The 26204-nt window shown below is 42.1% G+C and overlaps 2 protein-coding genes across 8 annotated transcripts; one reads left to right on the top strand and one right to left on the bottom strand.

Moving 5' to 3' along the window:
• Window positions 1-20669, bottom strand: mideasb (mitotic deacetylase associated SANT domain protein b). Of its 6 annotated transcripts, none has more exons than XM_041972815.1 (13): window positions 20466-20669; window positions 14244-16010; window positions 12535-12807; window positions 11667-12006; window positions 11372-11438; window positions 9691-9833; window positions 9488-9591; window positions 7273-7348; window positions 6746-6834; window positions 6058-6201; window positions 5615-5737; window positions 4367-4569; window positions 1-3450 (listed from the first exon to the last, which is right to left on the bottom strand). In XM_041972815.1, the coding sequence occupies exons 2-13, from the start codon at window positions 15729-15731 to the stop codon at window positions 3213-3215; spliced, it is 3288 nt and encodes a 1095-aa protein (XP_041828749.1). In that variant the 5' UTR covers window positions 15732-16010; window positions 20466-20669; the 3' UTR covers window positions 1-3212. The 6 variants fall into 6 exon arrangements, with proteins under 6 accessions (XP_041828749.1, XP_041828750.1, XP_041828748.1 ...); XM_041972816.1 differs by lacking the exon at window positions 20466-20669 and adding an exon at window positions 18488-18525; XM_041972814.1 differs by lacking the exon at window positions 20466-20669 and adding an exon at window positions 18114-18479.
• On the top strand, window positions 20650-26120 carry ptgr2 (prostaglandin reductase 2). 2 transcript variants are annotated; one of them, XM_041972824.1, is made up of 8 exons: window positions 20650-20730; window positions 21532-21650; window positions 21867-22058; window positions 22177-22347; window positions 22640-22849; window positions 22989-23198; window positions 23320-23359; window positions 23445-26120. In XM_041972824.1, the coding sequence occupies exons 2-8, from the start codon at window positions 21648-21650 to the stop codon at window positions 23507-23509; spliced, it is 891 nt and encodes a 296-aa protein (XP_041828758.1). In that variant the 5' UTR covers window positions 20650-20730; window positions 21532-21647; the 3' UTR covers window positions 23510-26120. The 2 variants fall into 2 exon arrangements, with proteins under 2 accessions (XP_041828758.1, XP_041828757.1); XM_041972823.1 differs by lacking the exon at window positions 20650-20730 and adding an exon at window positions 21124-21421.
• Window positions 26121-26204: the final 84 nt, after the last annotated feature.

Below are 26204 nucleotides of genomic sequence, written 5' to 3'. Positions count from 1 at the left end.
AATGTTTTAAACATTTAATATACAGTGCTTCATAAACCATTACTAAAAACACAGGTGGTAAAAATCAAATCAAAACAAATAAGTTACACTGTAGTAAAAAGCACTTGAGATTCCTTTCTGTTAGTGTGAACCCTATATGAAAATAGCATAGAAAGTATGCAAACATAGAATTCCATTCATATATATTTTTAATCTTTAGCTAAATAAACCTTTTGTCCCCTTAATAGTCCCTTAATAAACTGGATGAAATGAGAAAGGTTTACAGCTAAGTGTTTGTGGCCTCATTTCATCCATAATTCAGCTTTGAAACGTTTTCTTGTAACCCCCCCCCCCCAGCAAGAACATCAAGACAAGCCCAATTAATAAGGAAATATAAATTAACATAAACATGTGAACAGTCTGCAAAACTTTTTTTCCCCCACTGACTGGCATACCGTTAAACATTTGACCTCACAGCACTCATACACACCTCTGAAAGGATGCTTCACACACACACACAAACACATATGCACACTCACACAGAACAGTCTGTGCACTGACCCAGGCTTAACTTGTGAAGTAACTAGAGCTCTTTCTCCCTGCTTTCCCCAGCTCCCCACTGTGTTTGTCCTTTATGAGGAAAATAACCCTTTAACCCATTTGTTGCTACGGCAACAGAAACTGGCTCTGGGCTGAAGGGCTTAACGTGGAGATATGCAGTGATAGACGAATCACAAAACACTGTTTCTATGGTCTTAACTTAGAGTCTCAGCAATACAGTAAACAGGAACTGCAGATACACACTGTTCGCTAAGAGATATGAGGATATCGACTCCATGCTGGCCTTTAACAGCCACATCTGATGGGAGAACTCAAGATAATTTCAACTGCTTCAATGAGTCATATTTTGGCACATGTAAGTTATGTCATGCTGCCCTTTTGTAGCTCCAAACACTCATGGTCAAGGTTTAAGTGGAGCATGTGGTGCAACAACTGCAGACACATTTTTTTCATACCAGAAGCAATCCATTCTTCAATTTATTTTTTTATATAAAAAAAGTTTAATTTAAGGATGGCAAATATCAGCATACAAGGATTTTAGTGCAATAATATAAATCCAGTTGTGGCACTATAAGAGCGTCTGCCTATTTTTTAATGTGTTTTTTGCAACTGAATGATTTACCTTCTGTAACAGTCTGAAAGGTGCAGAAATAAGTCGTAGCTGAACAGTAAGAGAGGACACAAAGAATTCAACATCTGAAACTAAAGGGGGGGTCGCTAATAAAAGTCTCCTGGCAAAAACTGTGATATGCAGCAAAACAAAAAAAAAAAATGCATAAAACCAAAGATGTCCTCCAAGTATTCATAATCTTCAGGTAAAAAGCTGCGGAATAAGAACTCCATCTGTTTAGGAAACAAACAAAAAAGAATCTATTAATTGTTTTTTTAAGAAGTCGATAACAGTCTCAGGAACATACGTTAACCAAAAACTGAGGTAGAAGTAACAGGAGGTGACTTTTGGTTCTAAAATAATTTCTGCACTTAAAATACTGCAAAAATTTCAAAATCTGGATCACATTTCAAGTTAATAAAGTTCTTTCCTCTTAAAACCTTAAATTATCAGTGGCAGACATTTACAGGACATTTCACAGATGTTTTGATTCTAGAAGCCAAAAATCTCCTATTTTATCCTACAAAATCTGAATAGAGTTTGGTTTTGTAGTCTGTATCAGCATTCTCTCCACACTTATCAAGCTGCCCTGTCTTGTGCACAATGAGAAATAGAAATCTAAGGCCAACATTTTCTGCCTATTTGCTGTGTGTATCTGCAGAGACCTGTGGTTTCAACAGTCTGAGTCAGAAACTCCTATCAGTTACAGGGTTGACAGAGAGGCATCCAGAGCAGCTGGTTGTAAGCATGACAAAAGGGGTGGGTGGTTTGGGGGGGAGACCACTCAGGTAACAGTTGGGGGTACAAGTAAGGTTTTTTTTTTTTTTTTTTTCTTCTCTCCATACTGTTGGATAATCTATAACAAGGACACACTGAGCAACTTGTTCTATTGCACATTTGCTTCTGCCTTTTCTTCATCTCTGGCTTCCCCCAACAGCATAAAAAATTATGATAATAATAGAATAAAAAGTAAAAAAAAAAAAAATAAAAAATCTCACAGTTATCAACAGGCAGCAAGTAGCATTTTTGTTAAACAAAAATAAAATAAAAAAAAAACAAAATGGGAAAAAGCACTCAATAAGTTTGCAGTCAAAACCAGAATATAATAATAATAATAATAATAATAATAATAACCAACAGGAATATTCACAAAAAACAATATAGCTACACAGACCCCAAAAAAAAGTCATGTTTGCCTGTATATGTATATTAAGGGGGGGGGCAAATAGTGTAAAAGTGATTGTCATAAAACCCATTGTAACATCCAAGGCATCAACAGTGGGGAACAAACGGGCTATAAAAGTTGAAGAGCCAAAAAGCAAATTCACAGGACTAAAGTCAAAACAGAGAGAACTCATTTCATGCGTCTGAAAAAGCTTTTGGCAGCTGTGAGTGCAGAGGAGAGGTTACACCGAGCCTGCACACCATCCGTCCATCATCGAGCAGAAAAGTAACAGTACAACCCTTTCGCTTCTTCCTGCCCTGACCCAGCTGTCAGATTTCACCCACCACGTCGTAAAATATTTCGTCCGACGCTCCACAGTCGGGATGCAGATTAAGTAGGCGTGTGCCGTGGCTCGTCGTCAAAAGAGGAAAAAAAGTGTCCGACATGCCCAACGGAACAAAACGGGGTGAGACTCAAAGTGCTAAGGAAAGGCCGCGGCGGGGAAAGGAGGACAGGACAGCGCCGAGACGAGAAGAGACGAGCGCCATGGCTTTGATTTCACCGAGCCCTGTGAGCAAGAGATGCAACTCTTGAAAAGCTGTTCAAGCAGAGTAAAGGGGAGTTGGTGAGTTCTGGAAAGCACATTTTCACAGAAATCCACTTTCACACAGTCTGAGCACTCACCGTTAGACCAGTACGTGGGAGATCATCTGTCCCTGAAAGTGCCAAACAACGGAAATCTTTTTGTTCTACAAAATATACAGAAAGCTCACTGGAGGGTTTCTTCTTCTTTTTGTAAAAAAAAAACAAAAAAACAAAAAAAAAACCCACATATCTTTGTTCATCCAAGAGAATATTCCACTCTGCCTTGTGCAGTCAGTGTCTACAGGGGTCCTCCTACTGCCAGTCTTCATTATCCTCATTCTCTCCATCTGATGAGTCATCATTGGTGCTGTCTCCGCCCACCTGACGTGTCCCGTTCTGCTGCCGTGCGGCTAGTATGGCGGCGGCCTCGGCCGCTGCCTTTGCTGCTGCCCGCTCTTCGGCCTCCTTCTGCCGCAGGGCTGCAGCCTTCTTCTCCTGCTCGGCATGGCTCTTCATGTGGGCACTGCGGCTCTTTACCTTATAGAAAATCCTGCCGGATTGAGAGAAGAGGTCAGTGAGGTCTTTTGATGAAGAGGTCAAAACACGTGAACTCTCAACATCATCAGAATCCAATGTGCCGGGCTTCGAATTGTTCATGTGAGCACAAAACACAGAAGTTTGGATCGTCCTGAGTTCTATGTTAGTAGCTAAGGGAGCTTTATACGAGATGATGGAAAGGCAGCGTCTGTCCCCTGATCTGACGGGTCATTAACCTGCTATGAATAATTCTTCACATATTCATTGAAGGAATTGATAATCAGGACTTAAAAGATGCTTAAACTCATTTACAGTTACTAAATTTAATAAAACATACTGCATTTACTTCATCTCCCCAGTCAAAAGTCCAGCCTGATTAACTGAATAAATCATTTCATTTTTCCACTTAAAAACTCACAACAACGACTTCAGAATGCAAAAACCCTTCTAAATTGTTTTGCCTGATAATCCAAAGACTATTTCTTTTAATCAGTTCAAGTCTACAATAAACATCTGATCCCAGGGACACCATTTTTCCCTGTCCGTACTGTTGGATAATCTATAACGAGGACACACTGAGCAGGTTCAGCACTATAAGAGCGTGCACAGCTCTTGTCAAGTCACCAGGCAGAGTTGCATTGATGAGAGGTGCGATGTGCCTTATCTACTCTGTGCTTCAGTTGCTAGGACACAGTTGGCAATAACAGGGCCGGTGTTGCCAGAGGACGAGCTGTTATTTAACCAAGCCTGACAGGACATTTAATTCTTTCTCAGACACTTGCTTCTATTTACTAATACATATTCCAAGTAGGCATATATTTTCTGCAGGCATTTTGCATTTGGAGCTACTTACATAACTCAAGTGAACCTTACTGTCAGCTTTGCATAAGTAAACAGCAACACCAGTGTCTCTGTATCTGATTACTAACCTGCCACATTTCTTGCAGGGGAACTCTCCTTCCTGCCCGGCAGAGCCTTTGTTGCCTGTTGTGGGGCTCGTTTTGCGTGCGTTACCATCGTAGCGTGGTTTGGAGCTGGGAGGAGGTGGATGTGGGGGGTGGATGACCCTGGTTAGCGACTGTTCCCTCCCCAAGTTCTCCTGGCCCTTCATGATCAGAACGGTCCCAGCCTGCTTCACGGCCATTAAAAGACAGAGGTGTCATTAACACAAGGTTTTGAATACTTTGGGTGCAATCAGAGACAGTAACGAGCCTGAGATCGCTTTATGAGTAACATTTTATGGAGGACGTTGTTACAACAGCATGCCCATCGTCTCTAACCCCCCCCGCCCCAGTCTGGCAGAGTTCAAAATGTGTGCATGATGAAGCCAAATTAACTTTCTAAACCAAAAACATGTGTGAGATTGTTGCAATATGAACATTTCCAAATTGTGTAATCTCTTCTCTTGAAGCATAACGTGCAATATTTAAGTTCCTCATTATGGTGCATGGGTTTCTGTTTGCATGTAGTGTATGTATATCCATACATGTATGGATACAAATGCATCTAAATCTAATATTTTATGTGTAATAATAGTGAAACCAGGTGCTACAGCAGCTCTTTCCTCGAATTAACAAATAACACTTTTGTATAAATCATGTGCAATGCAGCATGAAGAATATAATCGCCACAGCAATAATTTAAATTAGGGGGATTTCAGTAAAACACCTGTACAAACAACCAGAGTAAAAACAACATTTCATGTGGAGAACTAATCTTCTATGTCTTATCACAAATGTGTCTGTACTGTGCATCACCACTACTGAAGGCTCAGCTTTAAAATGACAGTGCAGCTTATGGGGTCTGCAAGGGGGGGTTTTGATTGCAAGCAAGGCAAAGGAAAACACAATATTATTACATTATCTAGTCTGCCTGCACCATGGGAGACAAATTAAACACAGACTAAATCTAAACAGCAGTGCAACCCAGTAAGGTCATCATTTCTTTATTTTTCGCTGCTGGTGACTCTCGGACTTTAAGTAAAGCAAACTGGACCTTAAAAGTCTTTTCAAGCTGAACCAAAATCTAATCTGGTTGCATCAACAGCACCTGGGAATGATAATCAGAGCTGGCCACTGATCATCTTCATATTGAAGAAATTGCTGCGCTGTGAATCCATACATGTCATGTAGTTGTACCGCCATTGCTTCATGCAGAGTCGATCATTTCACACTCACATTCTCAGCGGCCTGCAGCGTGTGTGTCACCCTGGCTGGACAGACATCCTGTTTCCTGTCAGCTGAACCTTCCCACTTCCTGCTGTCCTCCTCCTGCTGTGGCTCCAGTCTGTGAGAGCCCTGCTGGACCGACGAAGTCAATTAATAAAAGACGCACGTACATAGAAGGAAGCAACTCGCTGCTTGTTAGATGCTCCCCTAAAGAATATATCTTCCATAGAAATGTTTTGCCAGGTTTTTCTCCGTAAAATATTAGAAGTTTAATACAGCAAGAGAAAAAGGGTTCCTTGCTGTTATTTTCCACCAAACAATTTTATTAATGTTCTATTAAGCAGATTAAATAGAGACAACTGTTCTTATAATAATACTAACAGCTCTATTTAGTTTTTATTTCCTCCTGCTGCAATATGAACTCTTTGATTTGAAGCTGGCATGTGACTGACCTTGTGGTCCAGCTCCTCCTCAGTGGTCCTGCTCTCCAACGGTTCTGACTCGCCATAAAGCAGCGTCCCATTGCGGCCAATCTTTACGTGTTTCTTGTATGTATAGTAAAACTCTACACACTGTGCCACCGTCTTAGTGGTTACCTGCCAATCAAACACAGACACATATAAATTTCTGCAGATTTTGGTAACAATACAAGTCATTTTCATTTAAATTTTAAACTAAATTTAATAAAACTGGAAAAGCTTCACTGCAGCTGAAGGCTGACTTTCAGTGCTAATTAATCTGCTGCGCTCCTCTTTTGTTTTTCTTGACAGTTAAATCACTGAAGAGCAAGGATTGTGTCTGGAAACAACACACAGCAGACTCATTAAACAAGTCTAGAAAACGTTAATAAACACTGCGAGGCACTAAATAGACTTTATTTGACCCCACATCAAATCATCTTGGCACTGTTGTAGAAAAGCAATAATAGACAATGACAGTGCAACTATTCAAACCAGAAAAGGAAACACTGTTTCACGGTGACTGTATTTCCCTTTCCTCCACCCACTCAATGGGAGAAAAAGATATTGTGTTCCTGTTCAGTGTAGAATGTATTTCTATTCCACTGTAGGTACCTGACCTCGTCTTACCATGAGTCAACACTTTCCTTCCCCCTTCTGACCCCAAAGCAGGCGTACATACCTGTTTCTGTACCATCAAGAAGTCCTTTTTGTATGCGGTGATGCCTTTGTTGAACTGGCGTCTCTCAGCTGCTGTCCAGCTGTCTGATCCTGTTTAAGAGAGGAGGGCAGGTATAAACATTTAAACACAGAAAAGTGTTTGTGGCGATCACATCGCTGCTTTAAAACCACTTTCACATAAAAAAATCTGGGTGTGTGGAGGCACAACTTCAATCCCACCCCCTCATCCTCAAAAACCGCACACCTACTCTCGCCAAATCACCAGATAAAACAATGGCTCTCCTGTCTTCTGCTTGGGATTAACCACATGCTGCAACACCACACCCCCCCGCCCTCCAAAACCCTCTTCACACTCACCCTGACAATCCCCCACAGTCATCCAGGACAGAAGCACCACACACTCACTCATGCAGCTGCCTCTGCTTTGAGGCACCGCTTCAAGGCTTAGAAAGTCAGTCACTAAATAATGGTAAAAGGGCATTAAAGCGGGGGGTGGGGAGGGTGGAGCAGACGAAGGCAGGACCTTACCTGAGTAGTGGTAGTTGGACAGATGATGACATTTGGGGAAGATTGGATTCTTCAGCATCAGCAGGGACAAAGCAGCCTGGGAAAAAAAAAAGCACATAACATTTAAATGTTGAGCCTCAGTTGTGCTCTCTGCATCTGTAAAATACACTGAGCCCAAACAATGAATCAGCCGCCAACAGATCAGTGGGTGAGATAACCACCATTCTCACTTTTCCTGCAAATACCACAGTGCATCATCTCATGCTTAAGACTCTTTCCGTTGGTTTCAAACTAACAATCAACTTTGTGGTCTTTGAGAGAAACCCTCTGACTGTGCATGAATGCTGGAGGACGGCAGTTTGAGCCGGACCGCTGTAGAGAGTGGGTGCTTTGACGGCCCCCACCCCACCCCCTCGTAGTTTCCTAGACAACGTTGGAACAGTCTTGGTCGCTAGGGCCTGAAATCTTCACTAGTAGCATAATAAAGCACTCGGAAAGCTCTGCATCAGACTGAGAGTAAACTCCTGCTGGTATATCTTTAATATTGGAAGCACTGGTTTAGGATTTCAATTGTAGATGCTGTGAAAAGAAAGATTTATTGTTCTGATTAAACTATGGTATAATTATATAAGACTAAGATATGCTCTGTTAATATGCCTAAATCCATTTGCAACCAGAGCCCAAACCCTCCCAAATCTAAATTCAAATGATTTTTCCATTTAATAAATTATTAGTATGAAAGTGTCCTCTACTGACAGAGGTGGTATGATTGTGAAAGTGCCACTTGAGAGGCTGCCTCACACCATTTAACAGCAACCACTATTCTGCCTCATTACAACAAGAGCAGAACATATTGTTCTTCTATTTAGTTTAATTTAACGGCATACAAAGTGACATTCAGCATCACACTGACTGTTTTATTTGAGTGGAGTCCTTAGCTGTACTTGGAGGATTCCAGCCTTAGATATCTGCTCTGCAATCTCACCTAGCCTTGATGTAATTAGTGGTCTGGCTGAGGTATGATGCACACGATGGATCACTGCTGCAGTATGGGTGGAGCCCCTAACTGTCCATTCAGTTCACAGTGACTACAATATGAGTGACAGCAAGCTTAATAACATTAAGGATCTTATGACTTGTTTTCTCTGGAAAACTGTATGAAATATTTTCAGATAATAACTTGGGACATGTCAAAAAAAACTGACAAATTCTGCAGACCAGAATTTTTAATGATGGATGAATTTGTTGTTTCAGCTTTGACAGCACGTGCAGCTCCACATGAACTTGCTTTGGGCTAAACAAGCAGTTTTATTATCAAAGTCATCTCAGACCACAACAAAGTTTCAGGACGGAGCAAAGTGAAAATCTACAGATCAGTCACTTCCGTTTGACAACGAGTGCGAGCTCAGCCGAAGACCTACGATGCCTTCGTTTACATGCGCGCGAGGAAGCAGGTTATTGGGAGATATCGGGTTCAGACAGAAAGATGGAGAGCAACTTTCTGTGCAGAATCCTTTAAATTTCCAATTTGTGTGCAGCTGGTCGGTAATCAGTTTCCAAACTCAAAACCTTTTTTAATTTGAACTAAAGTTGGCTTCTTCTTTTGTTTCAGTCCAGTACTTGAACACAAAGCTGTGAATAGTCCATTTTTCTTCCAAGTAAAGGAATAATAACCATTGTTTTTGGCAAGGTACTCCTCATTTTCTCTAACATGTAGCACTGACACCATTTTGTTAATCGATTAGTGTGATTTGCTTTTGTGCAAAATAAGTCGTGAATCCTATCAACACACAATTGTTCTTGATGGCTTAGAGATGAGGACACGCAGGTGCTTGTAAACAACAGTGCTGAGTGCTTGCTCTTCTTGAGTTCCTCTCTAATGTAAAGTACCTTGAGATAGCTCTTTGTTGCATTTGGCTGAAGAAAATAAAGAAGTCAATAAGAGAGAAAACTGCTTGTGCAACCAGGATCAAAGATGTGGATCATTAGAGCTCAGCGGAATCACCATTTAGATTTTCTCACAGCTAGAAATATTAAGATTTCTTTTTAAATCCAGAGCTTTAAAACAGTGGCTATGCATGGAGTAAAGGATTTCTGTGAACATGTCTGTGTGCATATTCAGAAGAGAATTTGGCTCCAGTGTGGAAGGTGGAAAACACAGCTTCTGGTTATTTTTTCTATTATTCATAGGAATTCCTGTGTTTCCGGTCAGCCGGGATTATTCTGTTACACTCACCATTATGTCCCATTTGCACTCGTACAGACAATGGTGCGCCAACTCCTGGTTGGTGCCTCCTCCAAACAAAGCACTGGAGCAGGCCAGGTGCATGAGGTCTTCCACTGAAAGGAAAGTTAAACAGGAGCAAGTGAGTTTACAAAACCAATGAAAGATCAAGAGTTTCAGGAGATTTTAAGTTAATTTCTTCATGATTGTCTTACCTTTTTCACGGGAATCGGGTTTTTCCTCCAGTTCGGTCAACGGAGCCCAAACCAGCTCTGCTCGATGCTGATCCAGCTCAACAGCTGCCCGCTGCCTCAGCTCTGGAACTTCTGCTTGATACCGCGACCCAATATTTATCCGTCTAGGGGAAAAAAAAAAAAAAAAAAGTTGTCAACGCTTCAAAAATTTCTGTATGTACATTTAATTTTCCAGTAAAACCTCTTCTGTTACTTTCAAGATCATATTTTCATCTTGCTTCTCATACTGTCATGTTCTTTAAACAGACCCATAGAAACCGTTAAATTTTCAAGATAATCAATCAAATCCTTCATATATTTGTGACTGAACTGAGTTTCTGTGGAAATGTTTCATGCTTTTTGTTTAGAGTGAATCTCAAAGATCTCTTTGAGATTCAAAGCTTTCATGTGGACTACAAGCAGATATCTCTGGGCTACAGATATAGAAATGAAGCTGCTACCACATAATTTAAGGATACTCCCTGCCTTCCACTGCCTTTCCAGTGAACCTGCAGTAGTTCCAGCTAAGTGTGTGTGTATTCTGGCAGGGGAGGTAAGCATATTTGGGATTATGCAAGAGCAAACCAAAAGCATGGTTTATGGAAAGAGTTGCTAGCTTGTAGCTGACTCACTTCTTGAGCAGTTGCTGTCAGTCAGGCAACAACTTGAACAATGAACCCATGAACTTCATCACTGTGCTGATGCAGCTACAAATGCAAGCTCTTCCTCCTCACTACTGTAGGTGTCTAACAAATCCCAATTTACATTACTGAAATAACTCAGGTGTTGGCTAAGATAACCTCTATAACGTCAGTTGTTTTGGGGGTTTTGGACACATGAGTATGAGGAATTTATTGAACTAACCAGTACAATTAGTTGCAAGTGGAAACAGGAAATTTAGTGTCATCAGTACTTGGTTAACACACAGCTGATGTAAACAGAGAAGATAGCAAAGTGGTCGTCAAGCCTCAAAAACGAGAAAGCAAAAAAACACTAATAAGCCTGGATGTGTTTTTAGGAAGATTTTCTTTCAGTTAGGTACATCAGCATCCTCACTTTTCAGCTTACACTGGTTCTTTTCTGCAAGCAGAAGTAGCTGAGCCGGCACGTGTTTAGTCATGTGAGTTAAATGTTAGCTACGTATGAAAAGGTTTATTTATTTCCTTTGAAATGCATCAATTATTTTGTGAAAAGGGCAGAAAAAAAAAATCCCCTCCAGCAAGTGTAAAAACATTTTAAAAAGTGTTTGAAAAAGGTTGGTTGAATCTGGCTGCATTTAATCTAATTAATGCAAGTTTTTATACAACAGGTAACTAGATTTGTTTTGAAAATCTTGCTGAGAGACATCGAGCTGCATGGTTAGATTAATAGGTGTTAATGCTAGCTGTGGATGATGGGTTAGGTATCCAGATCCAGTGGTAACAGCGGTGTAGCGTACGGCCGCCTTAAACAACAGGTTTAGAATTTCAAGAAGTCTGTCATCTCCTTCGAGATAGATCACGATGCAACACAGAGCTGCACTTTGAATAAGTGATTGCAGGGCTATTATTCCATCTTAGATAATGCCTGCTTTTGAACACCCATATTATTTCTTTGAAAATGCCACACAGTCCCCAAAAAACCCACCATTTCCATAATGAAAGATGATATGGGAAATACTCACGGCTCAATGCTGACTGGAGTGGCCTCGCTCATAGCAGACAGAACTGGTGGTGTGATGTCACAGCTGTCTGAAGATCACAAAATACACAAAAAGCACTCAGTGACGAGCAGAATTACACCAGCGAAGGAGCCATCGTTTATAAAACAAAGAACCTGAATCTGAAACTCCGCCGTTTCTATCATAATTCGCTTGGAACTGGATTATTGATTGGTAATTTTTCCAGATGTTTACAAGTGCACACAGATTCACGTATGTGTTTCCACAGCCTAAACGTCCTGTGGATTATTAAACTTACTTGAACGCAACAGGCTGCGTGTGGCTGACTTGGGCGTTGCAGGAGGCGGCAGGCCGGGACCGCTCGCTGCAGTGGATGACAGGAAAGTGGAGAAGTAGAGCCCCGAGCCTTCACGAACAGGGCTGAGGATGGGCGGAGGTGTGTAGGGGGGGATTGTGATGGGGTTGTCGGCGAGGCGGACAGGGGAGCGCAGGTGGCTTTGGTAGGAAGTGATGCTGGAGTAGACGGGTGGGGCGATGAATAAACCAGGTTTAGGTGGCGGGATGAAGAGGGGCTCGGGCCGGGGCCGCCGTTTGGACTTCTTGCCATCATCATCTCTTTCCCCATCCGCGCCGTCATTCTGCAAAGGATGGGTCATTTTAAGAGGTAACTTTAATTAAAGTAATACATGCAACAAGTGCATTGTCAGATTTTTTCTTTTTTAACTGGAAACAAAAACAAGATAAAACAGAAATTCCAGAAAAAGAGAAAGAAAAGGGCACCCCATCCCTCAGCTATATAGTACATAATGTACAGTAACAAAGTGTTAAACCCCACTAATCTGCCTGATCTAGGACAGGGCAACCAGTTCACCAAATCCCCCCCAAATGAAAGAGGAAAAGGGAAGAGTAGTCTGTAGGACTAAAAAGGAGGGGTGTAACATGGTGGGGGGAAGGGAGACTGTGTTGGTGGAGCAATGTAGAGTGAATTCAAGGATTTATGGCTGGAATTAAAACAAGCAAAAACAACTGACGAAGACATTGGGCAAGGAGACCATTTCTTCCTTCTCTTCCCTCTGATTGTTTAGTGAATGATTTTCAGGAAATATGTTCTGGTTCACCTGTTAGATTTAAGTGGGGGAAAAAAAAAAAAATTAATACATGCCCACCTGCTCAGAGCTCTCTGACAAGGAATTCCTGAGCGAGCGCCTGCGGGTGACGATTACAGAGGGTTTGTGATCCGCGCGGCCCAGGTCTTGGGGATTTGAAGGCCCGTGAGGCCAGTTAGATGCCACAGCTGCTTGGTCTCTATCAGGAGACGAGGGATCGTGCCTCCGGACTGGAACAGATACAGGGATGACAAGCGGAAGAAGGCTGTCATCTCGAGGCCGCTTAGCGTTCATACCGTCTGACTCAGCGGGACTCCACGGCCTGTGTGGCTCCTAAAAAAAAAAAAAAAAGAAAAAAAAAGCAGATCAGAAAGTGTAAAACCTCTTAACATACAAGATTGTGAAGAATACCAGAAATGCATACCAGGCTCTAAAGTAGAATTTTCAAAAACACCAACAGAACACAACAAGCATAACAAAGGAGTCACTACAAAATGCATATTTTACTCAAATGTACTTCTTTCAGCATGCCTCTCCCAAACAAGTATTTGCATGGCTGTGTCCTCATTTATACTTCTAGGTGCAGCCCTTAAGTAAGAGAGTTTACAAAGACGTCAAGGGAACTGTCCCTTTTGCATTCTTCACATTTTTTTCTTTGGAAACCACAATGAGCAAGTATCAGCCGTTCATGTGCTTCAAAGCAGCCATTGACTCTGTGCTGCAGCAACTTAAAAAAATTAATCTGAACCACCACATCACAAGACGTTGGAAGGCAGATGCTTGCAGTCTCGGCACCAACACTGACGGAGAGGCACGCAGTGTTGTGGCTATGCTGGATCTGTGCTTATTATTGCTGGTGGAAAACTCCAGAGCAGTGGAGAGATATTCTGCTGAGCACTGCAAGCAAGGCAACCCTGCACCCCCTCCCCTCTGTACAGAGGCAGGGGGCGGGGAGGACAGGCCAAGCTGGAGTATCTCTCTCTCTCTCTCATAAAGGAAAGGGGGGGTTGAGGAGGTGTGCAGGCATGTAACCAAACACAGTTTTGTATGATAAGCTACCCATAAGGCAAATTGAGGGCACGGCCATGCTCAACTCTTAACAAACACAGTACTGTGTGGCAACAAGACCCGTTGCACAATCCAGACATTCGGCTCATAAACACAGATAAATCTATGACTTTATCTCCCAGCTTAAGTTGCAAAGTTACATTTAAAAGTGTTACTTATGAGAGCGGAAAAGTTGCACAAGAAGCTGCTTAAACAGGACATGTTTACTCTGTGGGACACACATATGGTAAACATGTGTTTTAGCAAGATTTTTTCCCTACAAGGCAGAGCTGAGCAGCTCAGTTTGTGCTGTACACTTCACTGGGTGCTGATTACACTCAGCATCTCTTCCAGCAACATGTTAATCACAAACAAAAGCTTCGGCACACTTTTTCTGGCAGTCACATTAGGCCAATCGTTCCAGTTTGCTCTCCTGCTCTGGGAGTTTAAGTCCCAATGCAATTATAGCCTAGGATAACACTCGAAAAATTGTTTTTCTCTTACCGAAATTTTTTCCAATCAAGGCTCCAAGCCTTTAGAAATGATTGTAAATTTAAACTGCAGCGCATCCATTAAGATTCAGAACATCCAGTCCATTTCTATAAATGTTTTTATACGTGGCCATGATAGTTGAGGGAACATAGAGAAACAGATGAGTGAGCAAAACAAAAGGAAAGACAGGAGAAAAGAAAAAGGTTTCCAAATAAAAACTAGTCATTTACCTTATCAAATGACGGAGACTTCCTTTCAGAGGCCTCTTGAGCAAGCATCTCCAGGTTGACCTCCTGGGACACGCGACGTTTTCTGCGTGTGCTTTGGATCACGCCCGTGGGTGCTGCTTGGATGTCTCCAGCCCCGTTTTCAGCTCCTTGTGCCCCCGGCCCAGCTTGATCCGGGGGCACAGGCAGAAACGGGTTATCGGACGGCGCCCCACCTTCCTTGGACAGCCGTCGGGATCTGCGGAGCTGCGTTTGGGATTGAAGCTGAGTCTGATTCTGCGACAGGGCCTCGGGCTGCAGCGGGTCAGATGGCTGCTGGGGTTCTGGGGTGATGTCCTGGATGATTGGTTCCTGGATCTTTGGGGGAGCTGGAGCAGAGGACTCCTGGGAGTGTACCACCACAGGCTGTGGGTGAGGGTGTGCATTCTGTGCACCAGAGTAATAGCCAAGCACATGGGGGTTTTGTTGCAACTGCTGATGCTGCATTTGCTGCTGAATCTGGAGGTGTTGCCGCTGCTGTTGTTGCTGTATCTTTTGTTGTTGTTGCCCATGCTGTAATTGTTGCTGCTGTTGTAGCTGCACGTGCTGTTGATGCTGTATAATTTGTTGCTGCTGCATCTGTTGATGCTGCTGAATTTGCTGCTGGATGACATGATGTTGTTGCTGGCGTTGGATTTGTTCTTGCTTCTGCAGCTGCTGTAAGTGATGTGGGGGTTTAGCGTTAGGTGTGGAGTAGTTAGGTGGGTTAGGTAGAGTGGTTCTGTTCCCTTGAAAGGCCTGGTAGTAAGCTGGGAGGTGCTGCTTAGGCTGACCGAAGGCCAACTGAAAGGGCTGCAAAACTGAACTGCCTCCAGGGTGGGATGTGCTCTGCTGCTGAGTGTTCAGCACTCCAGGTTTCAGAGTCTCTGGAAAAGATTGGGACTGCTCATGCTGATGATCCCAATCTAACCCCCGGGACTTGGCTGCATCCCTGTACGCTTCTCCTGCAGGTTTGTCTCTGTTAGAGGGTTGCTGATGCGGCTGTAAGCCAGGTGTCTCATGTATAGATTTAACAAATGCATTCGAGGTCCTTGAATCTGTTGTGTTAAGTCCTCCAATGTAATTTGCAAAGTTTTGTCCCCAGTTAGGCATGGCAGTCCACGTAGCGGCTCTCTGCTGCTGGGACAGTGACGGATGTTGTTGACTGGGCTCCTGATGAGCCCACTTCATTGGCACAGTCTGTTGATAGTGACCCCTGCTTTGGTCACCCTTATCTGGACTGAAGATGACAGAGTTGAGGTACATATGAGGGCCCTCAGGGTTGGAAGTCACTGTACTTGCAGCCTCACTTTGTCCAGGGTCTGAGGCAGTGCCACTTGGGACATAGTAGGTCCCTTCTGGATGCTGAGAAGTCTCCTTCATGACCACAGTTTGATCGCTGAAAAATGTGATCCGTTTGCCCGTTCTCTTGGTGCTGGGTTTCTGCTGGGCTGGTACACTCATGACTGGCATGAATGAGCCAAAGCAGGTAATCCAAACACTCCAATGGATGTTTCCTGGCTTTATTAATCCAAAAACTAAAGCCAAAAAAAAAGAATAAATAAATATAGTAAAGTGTACCCTTTTAGGGTAAGCACAGTAAGATGAAGTTTTAAACTTCAGGAACCAGCTCAACCAAGATAATCTTCTATTCCCTCTGAAACTCTTTGTGACCTACTCAGAGGTCTCCAGCTGGGAGGGTGAACCAATTTGAAGAAGTCTGTGTGTTTTTCCTCATTCATGGGCAACACCCTGTATAGAGAAAAAACGAAATAGAGGTCATGCTTAGAGTTGTGAGTCCAAAGGGGTCCCCACAGGGGGGTCTCATTAGCATCCCTGTTTCAGCCACGTAAAAACCTGCTGTTTGCTTTTTCAACAATAGGCCTCCACTGAAAGGTATCGGGTGTGAGAACAGTGCAGGGGAGGGGTAGGTCTATTCGCTGAGCTCACATGACACATGGATTATGTCCACTATGCAGGTTAACACACACACAGAGTTTATGACTAGACCTGTAAAGACTTGTAGAAGATAACTAATGGAAATGGTTTAATCAATAGTTTCTAGAAATGTCATTCTAGCATGTTATTGCAGTGTTTGACAGCTGCACAGAGGCACAAACATGCCGAGATAAATGCTCAGAACTGACTGGCTCACTTACAGCTCCATCACCCTTATCAAGCCTCTCACAGCTCAAATGATCTGTGACAGAAATGGGGCTCTTTTTTCCCGCCAAACTACTCGCACAGTCTGCAAGCTTAATGTGATACAAACCACTCGCTATTTTTTTTCTCAACTGTGTGACTCAGAGGTGAAAAAAGGGAACCTGTGCCCTTTGAACTATGGTTGCTGTCTCAAATTGAAAGGGCAACTGAAAGTGAGCAAACATGGAGCAAACATGAGTCACAGTGCAACAATCCATGCAATAGGGGGGAAAAAAAGAAACAATAAAAAAGGATGGCCTCACAGAGCTTGACAATAACCGTGGCAACCCATTCTGATAACAGATATATTACATGATGGCCAGGTTTCAAAGCAGATTCTGGCACAGCACAATCTGCCAGATTTTAAGATGCACGCAGATGCTGACTGCTTCTGTTCTAATGTCTATTATTCCATCTGTGCAAAGCAAAAACAAAAAATTTAAAACAGAAAGAGAGAAATCCTCTTATTAAAAAAACATTATCCACATAATGGAAAACATCTATCTATCTCATTTTGCACAGAATTATTTGACATGATGATTACATAAATTAATGCTCCAATCTCCACATCATGGACTTGGCAAAGACAATCTCAGACAACGTGGAAAGTGACCGACAATTGTCACCCTTTACTGTGGTGGCCTGGCGAAATGCATGCTTCTTAAAATAGACAGCTGCAGCTGTTCAGATCGTGTACTGGCTCAGGGGCACCACTGACAGAGAGAGGAAAGTGAATGACCAACAAACATCGTGTGCGCACCAGCAGCGCCATGTGATGTTACTCATGCCTATAGACATGTCAAATCCTGTGAGGCACCCTATAGGAAAAAGTGCACGTAAATACGCCCATTTTCTCGCTATTGGAGCAAAAATAATAACTACTGATCGCAGGAACACCATGCTGTGCGAGCACTATTTGATTACCAAACGTCCATCTGAGGAGAAAGATCACCATGACGCATCACAAATGCAACCTTACACAAGCCTAGGGCTTAGCCCATAACACGTTAAATTGGCTTAAAATAAATGTCAAGCACCATTAGCCGCCCTAATCCATCGCCATTTCCTAATTTAAATCGGCCCGTGTGGCACCAACGCTCATATGCGGCCTGCACTGTGCAAGAAACAATCAATCAATAAAAAAATAAATAAATAAATACATGTAAGACGACTCAACGTGTTCTCGTTCAGAGGACTCTTTCTGGACCCCCCCTCCCGTCCTCCCTTTACATCACTTTCCGTGGCCAGCCAGCTCAGCGCTATTTACGAGAAGTCCTTTGTTGCAGAAAAGGGATTATCCATTCACTAATGCCATGCCCCGTTGCAACAAACCGAAGCAACAATGCAGCCCGATTGACCAAAGGGACCACTGACCGATTCAACTTGTCAAAATGTTGTTACGTCACGTTTCTTTCTGTGCATTGTTAGCATAGTCCACTTTGACTGGCATGTAAAAAAACATAAACACATCCCGCATATGAGCTATGAGCCCGTGCGGAGGTTTCAGAGGAGCCGCGGTGCGCGCCCAGTCCTCCGCGAGGTAAACAAAACTTTGTCAGCAAGCTGTGGCCACAATAACAAGCACTGTCGACCATAACAACAACGCCACAGTCATCCACGCGGCTTCAACCCCCATCAGCCCCCGATACTTACTGTGTTTGTCATAAAAGCTGCAACTAACGGCGGCTCAGCCCCGCAGGATCGCACAGTCGCAGCTCTGTGCGGCCAGCAACGGCAGCAGGCCCGCACAATACTGCCCCGCGATGATGACTGCATACATCCCCAAGGTTGACTCATGCTACGCTGCTGACCTCACGCACTGGTACTTTTTCTCCCCCTTTACCCTCCTCCTCGGTATGAAGTCAAGAAGGAAAAAAAGGGGGGAGAGGGGGAGGTTCGATGTCGCTGAGTAAACAAAGTCCCTCCTGGTAGGAAACGGCGCGCTAATGTGCAGAAACACGAGCGCAATGCAGCCGCTGTTTGTTGCACATTATTGCATCGTGCTTGCACACAAAAAAAAGACTCACGCTGCCAATGCGGCCTCTTGCTGTACATCGAGTCTCCGTTTCCCAGTCTGTCTTGTGATTCTCTCCCCCCGCCGCCACCGCCACCATTTCATTGGCCCCACCCACTTCCCTGCCCATATATGGTCTTCCTCTGATACGCAAAGCGTCGTAATTTACGGAGCAAAATCCTTCTCAGTCCATGCGGGAAATTCCAACACACATGGGAGGACTGCGGGGACGAAGGGAAAGGACGCACCCGGCAACACTCACATTCATTTTCCTTTCACTACTTTGCCCCCATCTGTTTCGGATAGTGAAAAAGTTCTTGAAAGTGTTTTTGTTTATTACACAGCAAACATGAGCTCATAGAAGCTGTAGAAAAGCCTCCCAGTGACGGTGGAAGAATTAAAGACAGCTTAATATTTCTATGTTCAAAACTGGGCCTTTGTAGAGCCTTTGAAAAAAAATTGAGGCTCACTAAGTCCAGCAGTTGTAAATTTTAGCAAATGTTCTGTCCATTATTATTTGAATTTAATAAGTTGTTCAAAAAACAGCATAATTCTGGCTATAAAGGACCTAAAGTAGCTTACCTACATTATAATAAACTTTTATGTTACTAAGCTGTTGCTCAGTGATAAGATATATTGATTATTGTAAAGAAAATGTTGCATTTTAGTGGTTAAATAAAATAAAACTTTAATTCTCCATATAATGTGAAATTTGGACTGAACTCAGCTGCATAATTTGCTATGTTTTTACTGTAAAAACTATCAATTTATACATAAAGGCTCAGCAGTTTGACTGATGGAAAGCATTTCGGTTAACAAGGCCAGAACGATCTCAATGGCTTGTCAGAAGATGTAAATAATACATGAGAAGAGTCTCCACTGGTGTGCTGCTTTGTGATGCCATAATAGTCAATAATGCAAACAAAAGAAGGGGGTAGTCACTGTGCACAAGTTGAAAGCAGAGGTTAAAAATTGCATGTGACTGAGTAATGTTGTGATACATGTTTTCATTTGGGGTTCAGTGGACTCAGGCCTAATGTGACCCCTGACAGTGAGAAAGTGGTGAGAAAATGTTATTAGCTTAATCCCTATCCCGTTATAACATCATCCATGGCCTTGCTTTCCTCAATAACTACTTGTAATTTTCAAAGATTATCAATAATTTAGAATAAGTGACACTGATCATGAGACAAACAGCCATTTGCCTAGGGCACGTCTTTAACAAAAATCAATAATAAGCTAGTCAACTGACCAAAACCATTAGATTAATGGACATGTAGGTGTTCGTCACAAGAACGAACGGATCACTGATTTTTTCACTTGCCAGAAATGCCTAAATAATACAATTAAAGGTGGCATCATTCATAATACACAAACTAAATGTCTATGATGTCTAATACATCAGCAACTGCTGCTGCAGACTTTACAATAACAAAGCAGTGGGCATGACCAAGCATGTACGAGCCAGACTGTGTAGGCCTAGTTTGTCTCTTTTCTCAATGACCCTTAAAATAAAGTGTAAAGCCTGAAAACATTCATAGATAGAGCTGTAACTGACTTATCTACCTGTGAAGACACTGGGAGCCATGGTGGGATGCACCTGTTAAATATTTTAAAGTTTATATCAGCGCAGAAGCTTATCATCTGACCAAATATTCATTGCACTGTTTCATTGATTTGATCATTAAATGATAAAATATGCAAGCATTGGACACAACTCATGCTACTGCAAATCTGGTCATACTACCTGCTAACAAAAGAGTCTTTTTTTCTGCACACAACAGTCATGGATTTTTCACTCAGACCCTAAGTGAATTTGACAGTATAAATATCAGTTGAAGATTTCACATTTTACTGGCGGGAAATGTGGGACGGAGGCGCTGTCAGATCAATTTGGCTGATAACACTGTACGTAGCCTGCAGACTCTCTGTAAACATAACGCCTAGCACGAGTTGGCATGCACATACAGTCTTAGGGAAACGCTACTTACATTAAACTTTTCCCCTCTATGCCACACAAGCCTTCATCTCGCTGTTTCACGATGCCTTGATGTAGCCCCTTCATGTAAAGTGGACGCTTCGTTATTGTGACGGGACAATTTGCTGTCCAAAACACTAAACTGTTTTATTTTTCCAGGTTTATCCACAAGGCGTCACTTCCCAGCACTAGTTTGACTCAATTTAGCTTTTAGCTAGCACCCTATGCTGCTACGACGGGACCTTACACACGTTTGCATGACGTGTAAAGTACCGAAGGTAATGACTAATGTAGTTCAATTCGCTGTAAAGTGGCCCTGGACTAACACTAAGGGCGCATACCGTTTCTGATTGTAACCTAGTTTCCTTAACGGGTCGACGGCGCACCTAGCACTGCAACCATATCTGATTGACAAGATAGTTACCTGTCACTGGATAGGGACGTTTACTAAAGGCGCTGGTAAATCATACATACAACATTCAGTAAAATTAGCTTTTAGTAGTTTTGACTTTTATCGATCATTATGATGTGCTGTCTTCACAACGATATGCTTTTGTTTCCCTCTCTTTGTCTGAATATTCAGCCAGAAAATAAACGCTCCAAGCTAACCCTAACCCCTTAACCCCCTACCCCCCTTTTAAGCGAAGGCGGAAGATGGTGACAGGGAAGCTTCTTGCTATGATCTGAGAAACACTGAAGCTCAGCGATCTCATGATTTTATGCTAGCTCACAGACAGGAACTGCTTATGTAGTGTGAATACAGTGTTATGATACGTTTGGACAGTTTCTCTAATTGCTATTTATTGTAAGAGTCGTTCGTCCCACTTTTTGAGACCTTGACCTACCTTTGGCGCAGCAAGAGCCTTGACATTTGTTGCCAGGTCTGGTCATTAGCGCAAGCGCAGCTCTGAGATTTGCGTTTCTTTACGAAGATGCAAGTGCAGAGAGTCGTTCTTAATTCACGACCTGGTAGGGGAGTTTTTTCAGAACCGAAAATTACGTGTGTTTGCAAAATTTGCTACAATGTCATTGCTCACCTGTTGCTAACGTTTGCTGAAACCAGTCATTTGCACATGCAGGTAAAAATGGGGAGCCTGTTCCTGAAAATTTCCGCCTGGAGGCAATAAATCTGAAACCTGACCTAAGTGATGGGGAAGTTCTTGTTCGGACGATTTACCTCTCAGTGGATCCTTACATGGTATTGCTCTGTTGTCCCAATAGAAGTTATTATAGACCTTTTGCCTATGCACCCTATTCGTCTGGTGTATGACTTAGTAATTTAATATGCATGTAAACTTTCCCCCTTAAATTAATTCTGGATTAATGTTTAAGCTTGTTGCTGCAGTTTGCCACCAAAAGTCACTACTTGCTGCTTTACCATCTCCATCTCTATAACTGATGTTTTTGCTCTCAGCGTTGTAGAATGAATGAAGACACCGGTGCTGATTACCTGACGCCATGGCAGCTGTCCGAGTGTGTGGACGGTGGAGGTGTTGGCCTTGTTGAAGCAAGCAGCTGCAGCACATACATCAAAGGAGATGTGGTCACGTCGTTTAACTGGCCTTGGCAGACACATGCTGTTATGAAAGGAAGTGGCTTACAGAAGGTATGGCATTTTGTTGTATTGGAATAGCATGTTCTGATTGGTGGATAGTCATATTTTACGTGAATTAACAGCAAATCCTATAACTACATAAACAAAATTTAAATGTTCTCTATTGCAGGTTGACCCTCAAATGGTTGATGGGCATTTATCCCACTTTTTGGGTGTAGTTGGCATAACAGGCCTCACTGCACTGTTAGGAGTCAGAGAGAAAGGTCATGTGACCAAAGGGGCCAATCAGACAATGGTAGTAAGCGGGGCAGCTGGTGCCTGTGGTTCACTTGCTGGACAGGTGAGTACAGTAAACATTACATTTGGGCCTACCAGTGCCTTTCTAGGCAACATCTTTTGAGATATTCTCTAAATGCACCAAAGCAATATTATTTAAATTGTGGGTTAAGTTTATGTCATATTCTCAGTGGGTTTAAAATAAAGTTTAAATTATGATAGTTGATGGGAAGCACATTTATTTAAAAATTCCAGGTAGCAAATCACAACTGCCAACATAAATACAGATCAGTTAGTAGAAAAAAAAGAAAAGAAATGGAGACTCCAATAAATGAAACCACCCTGTCTTTTTTCAGATTGGCAGGCTGGATGGGTGTACAAGGGTGGTTGGGATCTGTGGTACTGATGAGAAGTGCAAAGCTTTAGTGGAAGATCTGGGCTTCTCTGCATCCATCAACTATCGTCACGGGGATGTCTCTGCGCGACTCAAGGAGAGCTGTCCTGATGGCATCGATGTTTACTTTGACAATGTGGGAGGTGCCATCAGTGATGCTGTCATGGAGCAGGTTTGTTTTGAAGACAACCATTGAGTCGATGTTTTGCTTTATTGTTTTTGTTTTTTTTTTCAATTAAAAAAATCAGTGGGGTCTTTGAGTCTTACGAATCTAATCTAACATATCAACTTTCACCAACCTCAACTACCAGATGAACAAAGGAGGAAATGTGATCCTCTGCGGGCAGATCTCACAGTACAACAAGGATGTGCCATATCCTCCACCCCTGAGCGAAAAGATGCAAGAAGTCCTGCAAAATAAGAACATCACCCGGGAGCGATTTATGGTGCTCAATTACATGAGCAAAGCAGAAGCTGCCCTCTTTGAACTCAGCCAGTGGGTCAAATCAGCCCAAATTAAGGTATGGCGGAAACATTGATGATGTGTGGTTGACTTTGTGGGTAACTGAGTTTGCTTGCAAAATGCATGCCTCTTCCTCATCTGCCGCTTTCCATTGCTATAATTTCACTTTCTCTCTGCAGGTGCTGGAAACTGTGGTGAATGGTATAGAGAATATGGGAGGTATGTGACTACTGCTTTGAAGGTCTTTCTTTACAGACTTTTTGTGGAAAGCATTTAATCACTTGGTTTTTCCATTTTCTTGCAGTTGCATTTTGCTCTATGATGAAAGGGGGAAACATTGGCAAGCAAATTGTAAAGGTATCAGAATGAAGACTCATGTTTCCAGCAGAGATGGAGCTCCCTGCACACGCCTTGGTTAAATAAATCCACAGTTGCCTTTTTTTTATCACTGCCATTAACTCCAAGTAAATGAACTCTTGTAAAATATTGCATTGATTAGCTAATGCTAGTTAATAACTATGAACTAGAAATTCTCTTTGAAACTGGGTATTTGGGAAAAATAAACAAAAGTGTAAGGTGGGATTAAAAGTTTGATCTGTCTTGAAGCTCAAAAACCATAGTGACTTTTAGAAAATGGCACAACAGTTAATTAAACGCATAAATACAGGCAGAGTTGTGCAGATTTTCAATAATATCTTAACATACAAACATTGTCCTTTTCACCATAATAACATATAAGCAGGTATCTACTATATGGATGAAATCATCTTCTGGTGAAAGGGGAAACAAACAAATCAGACATAAATTGTAACCCATTTCACATTCCCGACCAGGTTCAAATTTGAAAGTGCTATAGCCACGGGTGGGTCTAGAAAATTTTTAATGGGGGGGGGGGGGGGGGGGGGCAGGCAGGGGTACAAACTGGGACAAAGGTGGCACATGGAAATGAGACTTTTAGAAAGTAATTAACTGGTTATAACAACAAAAGTGGTCATTTAATGTAAAAAGTAAAGCAAAATCTGTATAAGCAAACATCCAATGAATGATATACAGTACTCACAAAAATGTAAGGATATTTCATTTTTGGGTGAAATTTGAGAAAAAATGTTAAAAGTAGTAAAATTATATCATGAATGCGGGGCATTTAAATAGAATCATGCAATGCTAATTCCATGATTTAAAACATTTGATCCAAACAAACGCTAGCAACAGTGTTGGGTATACTCCAACATAAAAATGTCAATGTCTCAGGGTGTTAGGTGTCAGAAAGAAGAGTTTGATACAAGCTGTTATTGAACAACAGCATTTAAGCCTCGTTGCCACCGGCTGGTGTGGGTCAGGACGGGATGGTTAGGGTTTGTAAACTGTAATCTCGTTGCGTTCCCACAGCCAACCGTAACCTTACCTGAGAGGTGGACCTCAACGGAAAGGTCCCAACAAAGAAGGACGGGTCTGGTCTAATATTAGGGTATCCTTCCCAGTTTTCGAGTGTGGAAACACAATAAAGCACGTCCGGACCCACCCTGCCCCAGCCTGCACCCGTTGGTGGAAACGGTCTGATTCTTGGTTCAGACGCTTTTTTTTTAGGATTTTTGGTAGTTAATCACCTTGTAAAAGAACCTCATGTTATGCAATAAGTACTTAAGCATTGAATCGCTTTACATGTGCATTCAAAAGTTTAAAGAAGGTCAAATTAAGTTCATTAATAAAATCTCAAACTCACGGCCTGCTACCCAAATGAGGCCAACCCTAAGATATTTTTGTGGACCCCTATATGACATCAGAGTACTAGTGCGGCCTGTTAATAATTGAGATTATGAAGGTTATATTTTCTTTTCTTTTTTTTGGCACGGGGGATTTTTGAAACACTTTCTTGTGAAATACTTTCCTCATCCAGACTCTACCTCCAGCGGCCCCGAGGCAAGCTGAGTTTGAGACTCCCATTATAGTGAAATATAGGTGTATTCTGACATTGTACAAAAAGTGAAATATCACCAACTTTTTTATGAATAATGTAAATATAAATATATATATATTTTTATCAATAATTGTTTATTTATAATGATCCTGCCTCGTATGTGTTAATCACTGCTAGACAGTTATACTTTGTTGATAATGAGAATAATTTGTTTTAAAGCAAATCAGCAGTTTACTAGTGTTTTTCAGCATTACTGGTCATTTAATTTAACAGTTGTCACATCTGATGGTTCTATGACTTTTACATCCTCAACAGACAAGATTAATTACTCATGTAGGCAGCTGGTGAGATAATGTTATAAAGATGCTGCAATATGATCAAGAACATGGTGGTACTGATTTAGAAAAACCTAGAGAAGTACTTTACATGCTGCATTCACATGCACTTGGACAACTGAGATGTATCCAGGCAAATGCCAATTTAAATGTTGAATCTTGGGGTGGCCAATACCTCCCCAAGTCATCCCTTTGACCCCACCCTTGACCATAGCTAAAGGTTTGCAGCTCGATTCTCACAGGCTTAAAATTTTTTAATCTGAGAGTTTTATCTTGTTATTATTAAAGCAATACATTTGTCACAAACGCAGGTCGGGACTGTCCAGGACTCAGCCATTCCAAGTATGCTTTGTCATCATAAAACAAATACTTTGCATATCAAGCAAAAATATAGTTTTATGACAGAATTAAAGTTGTTGATATCCATCTTAATGTTTAAACTACAGTGACTTTTTTAATTAACTACCTGTTCAGCTGCTGAGCTCAAGTTCAACATCATGTAAAGAAAGCTGGATTGTTTTTATCAGTGTTGGGCTTCAACAAACAAGCACTAACAGAGAATATAGGAGGTACTGTAATGAATAGTTTTATTTATTTTTTATTTCACAGCACTATAAACCATTAATAAAATAAAATCATGGTTGGCTCTAATAAAAATATGTGGCAAGTGTAAAATCATCTACTCATTCATATGCTTCGGAGTTTGAATGCAGGAGGGGATGCAGAATAAGTCACACAAACACCAGCACATCACTTACAGTATATCCCCCCTGCTGTCAATGCAGTAGTGAAGTTCATGTCAGTTTTTTTT

This window comes from Melanotaenia boesemani, chromosome 20 (genome assembly GCF_017639745.1).
Source record: "Melanotaenia boesemani isolate fMelBoe1 chromosome 20, fMelBoe1.pri, whole genome shotgun sequence".
Taxonomy (NCBI): domain Eukaryota; kingdom Metazoa; phylum Chordata; class Actinopteri; order Atheriniformes; family Melanotaeniidae; genus Melanotaenia; species Melanotaenia boesemani.
The sequence above is the reverse complement of the archived record's forward strand: the minus strand, read 5'-3'. Positions and strand labels throughout refer to the sequence as shown.